Source organism: Cervus elaphus, chromosome 7 (genome assembly GCF_910594005.1).
Source record: "Cervus elaphus chromosome 7, mCerEla1.1, whole genome shotgun sequence".
Lineage (NCBI taxonomy): Eukaryota > Metazoa > Chordata > Mammalia > Artiodactyla > Cervidae > Cervus > Cervus elaphus.
Window position 1 is genome coordinate 35,788,916 of NC_057821.1, and position 9,304 is coordinate 35,798,219.

The 9,304-nt window shown below is 39.8% G+C and overlaps 1 protein-coding gene across 1 annotated transcript; it reads right to left on the reverse strand.

Moving 5' to 3' along the window:
- Window positions 1-287: 287 nt before the first annotated feature.
- Window positions 288-9,098, reverse strand: LOC122697839 (placental prolactin-related protein 3-like). The gene is made up of 5 exons (XM_043908835.1): window positions 9,044-9,098; window positions 5,436-5,617; window positions 3,037-3,144; window positions 1,109-1,288; window positions 288-479 (listed from the first exon to the last, which is right to left on the reverse strand). The coding sequence occupies exons 1-5, from the start codon at window positions 9,096-9,098 to the stop codon at window positions 288-290; spliced, it is 717 nt and encodes a 238-aa protein (XP_043764770.1).
- Between the last annotated feature and the right edge of the window lie 206 nt (window positions 9,099-9,304).

Sequence of the window (9,304 nt, forward strand, 5' to 3'; positions counted from 1 at the left end):
TGGTGTTCTTTGTAATGTCAACTTCTGCTATTTGTGACTAATTTTAATAGGAGCTTCATTCTCTCCATTTTAAGGGTGGATTTTCTTTTGATTTTATATTAAATGAAAATAAGAAATGTTAACAAATTGCCCTCTTAGATTTTGACATCTCTAAAGAGTCTGTGTTTATTTTTTTAAGAGAAGACCCATTTCACAGAGCATGCATTAAAAAGCTGTAAATTTCAAAGAAGCTTGCTATGGGATAGATCATTAGGACCATCTCAGAGCTGGATGGGATGGATGTGGATTTAGCACACGTTGTGGATTCGGCATGCCATGATCTTGGTGTAAATGTCAACTTTACGTGTGTCCCTGTGCAGGCACCGGAACAGGATAAAAAATGCATGGTGACGTATATTTTCATCTCTGGACGTCAGGGATTGAAGTTCTGTCCAGTAAATGTGAGTATCGACCATCTTCTTCCTAGCTGGAAAAATAAGCTGAATACCCAAAAGATAATGACTTCTTATGCATTTTATTAGTATTTGCTTATCTTTGTCCCTTGTAATAATCAAATTAAGATTGGGAAATACATACAAATATAAAACTGTCTAAATATGGATTTTGGAGCCAGCCTATGAGAACACTATTAGCAATCCAAAAAGTAGATACATAACTCAAGTTTAGTTTTTACTTTCTCTTTTCTTCCTTCCCACTCTCATCCTTTGATTTGAGGAGAACAGAGAAAGAAGACAAGTAGAACTTCAAGAGCAGCTGTCCTAGGATACTTTGAAGAAAAGGCTGATCTTGGAAATTCTGTTCTCTAGTTCTCTTACTCTTGATATTATTTCAACCACCTGTGCCCAGGAAGAGGCAAACTTTTGGTGGAATTGTGTGCAATGCAGGGAAGGCTGCACATGCCAAAATTTGCAGTGAAATTCTGATTCCTTTACAGTTGAATCTATCACTATGAATGACTAGGCTCCTGCTTTATGTAGTACCAGTCTAGAATACAGAAGTCCTGAATCTTTTTCTTAGAAAATGAGCTATTTCAAAATACCTTACACATTACAGAGGTCACCTCCTTCAATCACGAACAAAGCGAGGAAGCCCTCTGCAGGATGCTCACCTGGTTGAATTGCCTCTCTATGAGTTGCTTAAGTTTTTGTACTTTTTTCACAGTCTCTCTGGCTCTTGATAGGGTAGTATTTGAGACTTCTTTTATATTTCGCAGGTCCATGACTAGATGATTCAGAGGAATATCCCAGGAGTATAGTAACATGAGGATCCACTTACTAAGGTCTTCATTCTAAGCAAATGTAAGAAACAGTCTCATTAAAATAATCATAATTCAGTGGTTTGGTAACATGTGATCGTTGCTCAGAGCAGCTGACCTAAAATACTCTTGGTTGTTCTTATGTGTATGCAGAGATTTTTGAAGGTTGTAAAAGTTGCAAAATTATAAAATGTAAGCTATTAGTTCACACTTAGTTGAATTATTAAAAATCTAGGTTATTTTAGGAACTAATTCTTCTGATGAGTTCTAATTTATAACATGAAAAATTTTCTTTTTTCCTCTGATATTCTACCACCACTCGGTGAGTTCCTTTATGTTTTCATATTTGCATGAGAGAAATCTAAGTATTTTATGGCAAGTCAATATATGCCTGCAGTACCTGACCCAGGAAAGAGGCATTCTACCTATGCCCACATCATTGTCACACAGTGATTCTTTCGTATTAATGAATCAGATGAGTCATTTGTATTGATTTTTGATTGGTAATTTGTTTTATGATATTACAACAAAGAGACAATGAAGAAGACATGACATTCCTAAACAGGCTTTCTTTCCTAGGTTGATCCCAACACCAGCCCCCAAGCTGGCATCAGAAGAGTCTGTCTTGTTGACATGTGTCCGGGCAGAAAATGGCACAGTGTTGTCTTTAGTAACAGCATCAGTGGGATTCACAATGGAGGGCTTTCCCCCCTAGTTCACTACTACTAGCAGAATTGAGTATGAAAATCCCAGGGGCCGAAGATCTCTAGTTAATATGTTTGATTTTTTTACATCATGAACTGTTTTAGTGGTAAAAAAGAGAGTACTCAGTAGGATTAAATATAGTAATGCACATAAAGTGCTTGTAAAATATATGGCTATGTAGTAACTCTCAACAAGCTTTAAATTTAAGCTTATTGAAAAATCCCTCCTCCTCTTCCTCTTTGACCTTTACCTTTACCTGATTATCCTCATTATTAATGAGCTTAACAGAGGAAAATAACGATGGTATCATTAAGAAAGTTGTACAGAGAGAAGATAGTATTTTAAGGGAGGATGCATGTGAAAGTATTTTAAATAATGTTAGGACAAAGGATAATGCAGGAAATCAGAAAGGAGAGATTATAACGGTGACAATTTGGAGCTGCCATAAATGATTGAGGCTTGATATGTAAACTGTGTTGTCCTCAGAACATTGTTGCGGCCATGAGAAGCAAAGCAATGTTTTATAGGCCATTGTGGGGGAGACTTACAAATTAAGAATTAAAGGTGACAGAGGAGTCATTGAGAATGATGAATGAGGAGGTGTCAGAGAAGGAGAAGCAGAATCAGGAGAGCCTTGAAAGGCAGACGCGCTGGCTCGAGTGGTGCAGTATAGGACTCCCACGTATGAGTCACTAGTAACAGGGAGTACTCAAAACTGGGGTGTGTTTCTTACATATTCATGAATTTTACAATCATGTTTTACACATGGACTTGCCCATTCATTTCCTGTTTTCGTACAGTATAACAGCTGCAATCCTGTGTCTAATGCATTGCTTGAACTAAACTTGTCTGCATGGACAATTTATAGATCTGTTGTTTATTTTGCTACTACAGATCTTTAGTCATCCCTTGATTTCATTCATTCTTCAACTGCATAATATAATTTCTCTTCAGTTGCTTATGTTTCCTCCACCATTTTCTTCATATACAGTTACCATTACCTCTAATAATCTGAAGCCTGGTAAGCTACATACTGTCTCATTTGATCCAGTGAAAAACCCAGGTGAAAGACTCACGTTCATCTGTTGGGCTTTTTCTCTTTCTTCAGGAGCATGGAGGGGATTGGTGTGGCAGTAATCAGTGGCATTATTAAACTCCGGATTACCCTGGGAATAATTTTCATCCTGAAAGTGATCAGGCAACTAGTTAGGGTTGTTGGGCATTCAGTAGATGAAACCATTACCAGAACATTAACATGTTTGATAGACTTGTAATTTTTTTAATGGGGAGGCATCACAAAATTTGAAAGTCATTCTTTTCCTACTTTTTCTATACATTGTTTCTATAAAAATGATTTTACATCTAGCTTTTCTAAGTTCAAACTTTTCCCTTCTCTGTTTTATTATTATCTTTATTTATTTTATTATTTGAACCAAATATAGTACATATGTACAAATATTTGTTGCTGCCAAGGTGACGCTGGAGAATCCCAGGGATGGGAGCCTGGGGGGCTGCCGTCTATGGGGTCACACAGAGTCGGACACGACTGATGTGACTTAACAGCAGCAGCAGCAGCAGGTGACAGTAGTGGTAAAGGACACTCCTGCCAATGCAGGAGATATAGGAAGACTCAGGCCTGATCCCTAAGTGAGGAGCATCCCTTGCAAGAGGGTACAGCAGCTTACTCCAATATTCTTGCCTGGTGAATCCTATGGACAGAGGAACCTATTGGGCTACAGTCAGTAGAGTTGTGAAGAGGTGGACACAATTGAAGTGACTTAGAATGCACCTATATTTAACCATTTAATCTCTTGTTTACTGTGGATTAGAGCCAATATATATCCTTATAAGGAGTAACGCAGTAATGACTCTGAATTTTCTCTGAACCAGCTCACCAAAAAGCTTAGTGTTCGCCCCAGGTGCAGAATACAATATTGTTTATGGTGACAAAATGGTACGTCAGAAAAACAGGGCATAAAGTTTTAGGAAATACTAAGCAATGGACTGAGAATAATAAGAGTAGAAAAATCTAGCTAACACATTGATAGAGAAAAACTAATCTTTAGCGAAAGTCATGAACATTTGAAGAGATTACTTGGAAGAGTTGGAAAAAAAAATAGAAAGTCAAAAATGGAGGATGAAACAAAAACTAGTGAGTACAAAGAACTACGGGAATTTAATAGAAACCTTTAGCACCGCCTTTTATTAGCTGTCTTCTCTACTTTGTGCTCCTTGATTGACCTAAAAGAATTAACATTTAACGTTCAAATACCTTCATCAGAAAGAGAATAATTGTTTCCAATTGTAAACCCCCTTCTACTATAACTCTAAACCTATTCACTGCAAATCTTAAAACAATAATTTGTAGCATTAAAAAAACTACTAATATTCATTTTTGTGACCAGGATTCGGCTTTGTTTAACATGTTGCATCCACCCAGTTCACTACAAAGCAGTTCTCATTTATTGGCTATTTACTCTGAGCCTGGAGAAGAAAGCCCAGAGAGGCCGTGAAGGACCAGAAAATCACCATGCTTCCTTTTCCCCAATCCCACCTAAAACTGCTTTCTGTCAGGTAGTATTATGGACTGAATGTGTGTTCTTCAAATTCATGTGTTAGAGCTCGAATTGCCAAAGTACACTGTTTTGAAAAGGGTTCCGACTTTTTGACACGCCATGGTCTATAGCCCACCAGAATCCTCTGTCCATGGGATTTCTCAGGCAAGAATACTGGAGGGGCTTGCAGTTCCCTTCTCCAGGAAATCTTCCAGAACCAGGGGTAGAACCCAGGTCTCTCCCATTGCAGGCAGATTCTTTACCATCTGAGCCACCAGCAAAGCCCATTAAGGTTGAATGAGCTCTTAGGTTGGAACACTCATCCAATAGGTTTAGTGTCTCCATGAAGCGAAACACCAGAGAATTTTCTCTTCTGTCTCTGTGTCTGTGTGTCCTTTCCTCTGTCTCTCTTCCCCACCCCCACCCTGTGTGAGGACGCACGGAGAAGCCATCCTGGGAAGAAAGAGTTCTTACCAGAACCTCACCTTGCTGGTGCCCTGATCTGGGACTTCTAGCCCCCAGAGCTGTGAGGAAATAAATTTCTGGTGTTTATTCCACTGAGTCTATTGTATTCTTTTATGGCATTCCTAGCTGACAAATACAAAATCATTTATTTTGGAAATTTAAAAAAGAAAATGAATGAAAGGAAATTGAAAAAGTTATTGCACTTCTAAGGAATCTTTCAGATTTCACAAAACTGATCCTTTCTTTGATTTCCACATCTTATGAGCTGACGGCATCTTTGACCTACAGAGTATGTTAATTGAAGTTTGGTTGAGGCAACTTTCTTGTTTAAAAGGACAGTATGGCCCAGTCACTTAGGCAGAGGTACCTTCTGGGAGCCTGACAGGCTACAGTCTACGGGGTTATAAGAGTCGGACACGACTTAGCAACTAAACCACCACCACCACAGTACTTACAAACTCAAGGAACATCATAGTGGAAAGGTTGTTGATGTCGTGGGACAGCCCGAAGGCACGGGTAAACAGCGCTTTAAGGGATTTCAGGGGGATTTTAAACGTGTCAGGACCGCAGGACGGGCATAAGTTGCCTTGGCAAAGGAGCCGATTTGACATGACCAGCAGCAGGAGCAGGCAGGACCCTGCTAAAATAAAAACATGAGCCATTCTGAATTGATCGGGTCACCTGAGGTTATCAACTCCATCCTGTGGAGGGAAGCCTTCTCTTTCCCTGTTGCTCTGAGCAGGAGTTGGTGCTGTAGTAGCTGGGGTGGGGAAGAAGGAGCACCTTCTGTGTAAATTTGGATGATGATATTTGCACAGATAGATAGTTGGAGAAGTAGGTTACTCCCTGCATTTTGTATTGCTCCCAGAAGTACTTCTGTGCTCTGCAAACATTTGGAACTTAATTCTGAGCCAGAGTGTTTAGGCTATTCTTTTTTTTTTTTTTTTTGCATTTATTTTTATTAGTTGGAGGCTAATATTGTAGTGGTTTTTGCCATACATTGACATGAATCAGCCATGGATTTACATGTGTTTCCTATCCTGAACCCCCCTCCCACCTTCCTCCCTATCCCATCCCTCTGGGTCATCCCAATGTACCAGCCCTGAGCACTTGTCTCATGCATCCAACTTGGACTGGTGATCTGTTTCACACTTGATAATATATATGTTTCAATGCTATTCTCACAGATCACCCCACCCTCGCCTTTTCCCATAGAGTCCAAAAGTCTGTTCTATACACCTGTGTCTCTTTTTCTGTCTTGCATATAGGGTTATTGTTACCATCTTTCTAAATTGCCCATTATACAAAGTGAAGTAAGCCAGAAAGATAAACACCAATACAGTATACTAATGCATATATATGGAATTTAGGCCATTCTTTTAAGACAGTTTAATGTTGGAACTCTGCAGACTCTGACCAGCAAGGCCCTCTAGGAGTTTGTAATTTTTTCACTCTACATTGACTAATGCTTGAATTTTAGATACTAAAATGACAAGAAGTGTACAGTTGATCTGTGTGGTTTACCATCACGCTGGGGTAAGAGTAAACACATGACTGACTGATCGCTACTGTTGAGTACAGAGAGAATACTCAGAGAAAAAGGTACTGTACCTTGGGTCTACTAACTCACCTTCATAACCCCATGCATGTTTTTGATACTTTCCCAAAAGCTTTAAAACATCTTAAAATGTGTGTTTCACAGTAACCCTGTGAGATAGCCTCAATCTTCACTATGATCATCAAGTTATGTTAATGAGGATGCAATGCCTTGGAGAGGGCAAGTAATTGGTGACTGGGCACCAAGCAGTCATCTGTCCACTTCCTGATGTCACATCACACATGCCTGTGGGCTCTTGGTCTGCATGTGTGTAACCAGGACCACATCAGGAGCTGTGATGACTCTGCTTAAAGAGAAAAATATTTTGTCTTTGACTGCAAAACAGCAGTGACCCTAGAGCACTGGTTTTATCCATTTGTTCTGCTCTGTCTATAAAACACTCACCAGTAAAATCTTTGACAATTATCAGTGTGGAGGCCTGGTTCTCCTGGTTAGCATTTTTTCTAGGCAACTTGACACCTCTTCTACTTTTATGCATCTTTAATCTTCTCATTACGGTTGTTTCTTTGAGAAAATAGCAAATAAATCTCCAAATGGTAAAACAAGATATTACCTGGTCAGCAGCCAAGACAACGTCATTGGCTCTGCGAACAAGGTCTGCCTTTCCTGACTTTGACTCTTTAGGGACAAAATTTATCTGTCTGGTCGGGAGTACATCCTGACAATCCATGGGGCTTAGTTTTGAACCATCTCCAAACATCTCCTCTTTGATAGTAGAACTAGACCTTCAAGCTTCCATGATGTATCGTAATATTTCAGAAATTATTCCTAGCCTTACCTTTGGCCAATAGAAGCATAAAATCATAGACTCTTGCAAGCATGATTTTAATATTACTTTTCCTGTCCATCCTTTTTAAGTTAGCAGAATTTAAGACTGAAGTGAGCAAGAGTTGAGTATGGACAAGAGAACTGATAAAATAGAGATTTTATCCTCCTGAATGAGATATGAACATGATTCTTTTTACAATTTACCAGAAGAGTGGTAATTTAATTAAGCATATCAGCATTCACTGGGTTTTCTCTGCTCTTAGTTAGTTTAAAGGGGCATGGCATCTAAGAATAAAATGGTTATTTAAAATTAGGTGATGTCAATGTATGGGAAAAACCACTACAATATTGTAAAGTAATTAGCCTCCAACTAATAAAAATAAATGGGAAAAAAAAAAGAATAGAGATTTTCCAACAAATAAGGCATATAGAAGATCAAGAGGTATAAGATAAGATGCTCAGCAGAACTAATAAAAAAAGGAAATGCAGATCAAAAGCACAAGAGATATCACCTCATACCTGTTTGAATGGCTAGTACCAAAAATTTAAGAAATGACAAATCTTGTTGAGGACGTGGAGAAAAAAGAGTGCTTATGCACTGTTGTTAGGGATGTATACTGGTGCAACTCCCATGGAAAAATATTGTGGAGGTTCCTCAAGAAATTTAAAAGAGAACTGTTATGGGATCCATTGTCGTGCTTCTGGATATATAGTCAAAGGAAATGAAATCATTGTCTCAATGAGAGATCTGTATTCCTATGTTCACTACAGCATTATTCACAGTAGTCTTGGTATAGGAACAACCCGAGTATCTTTCAACAGGTGGATGAATTAAACAATGTGATGTGACATATATAGGTAAATATTATTTAGCCATTAGAAAAAGAAAGAAATGCTTCCATTTGTGGCAACATGGATGAAACTGGAGGGCATTACACTAAGTAAACTAAGCCAGAGAAAGAAAAATACAATATGATCTCAATTGTAAAGAATCTAAAAAAAAAAAAAAAAATCTCTGAGAGAGTGGACGTCATCGAGTGGCATAGCGCCTCAACGGACATGAGTTTGAGTAAGCTCTGGGTGTCGGGGATACACAGGGAAGCCTGGCTTGCTACAGTCCATGGGGTCACAAAGATTCGGACACGACTGAATGACTGACTCAACTGAAGAGAGTGGAACTTACCTGTGTTCTCCTCAAAAAGCAAAACTTAAACATGTGTGGTGATGGCAATGTTACTTAATAGGAAGGGAAACTCGTTTCTAATACATGCACAAATTGGGGTGGACAAGATGGCGGAGGGGTAGGTGGGAGTGGGGTACACCTCTCTCCACTGATGCATCAAGAACGTCTGAAGACACAGCAGTTCTCACAGAAGACCAGGTGAATACTGGCAGGACTCCCTGACTACTGAGAAGGAATATCCGGATCCATACAAAACTCGGTAGGACAAAGGAAAGAAGGGACAAGGAGGAAGGGGAAAGAAGCAGGAGAGCAAGTGGGACCAGCCTGCACCTGGGGCTGAGGGAGCTGATGCGCAGGAGAGAGATCCCCGCGTCCATGGCCGTCCACTGGAATGGGGGAGTCATTTGAAGCTGTTGGGGAGTGAACTAACTAACCTGTGACCGTCTGAACGGAGTGAGAACCACATAGACAAGCCATGCTGCTACCTTTCATACCTCGGATAGGGTTGTAAGTCCACTGGTGTCCACGGAAGCTGGAAGCTGGAGCCATGGGGACTGCAGAATGATCCCAGGGTGAGAAGTCCTGTTGATCATGGGGAGTCAACCGGATGGGATGGGATGGAGGAAATCTGCTGCATCGAATGCTTCTTAAGGAAAGCCACGAGGCCATAAAAGTAGGGTTCAATTGCCTGTGGAGTAGAGCTATCTCTTTCTGCATGGTGGTACCTGTAGGTTGAGCAATAGAGAAAGACTTCA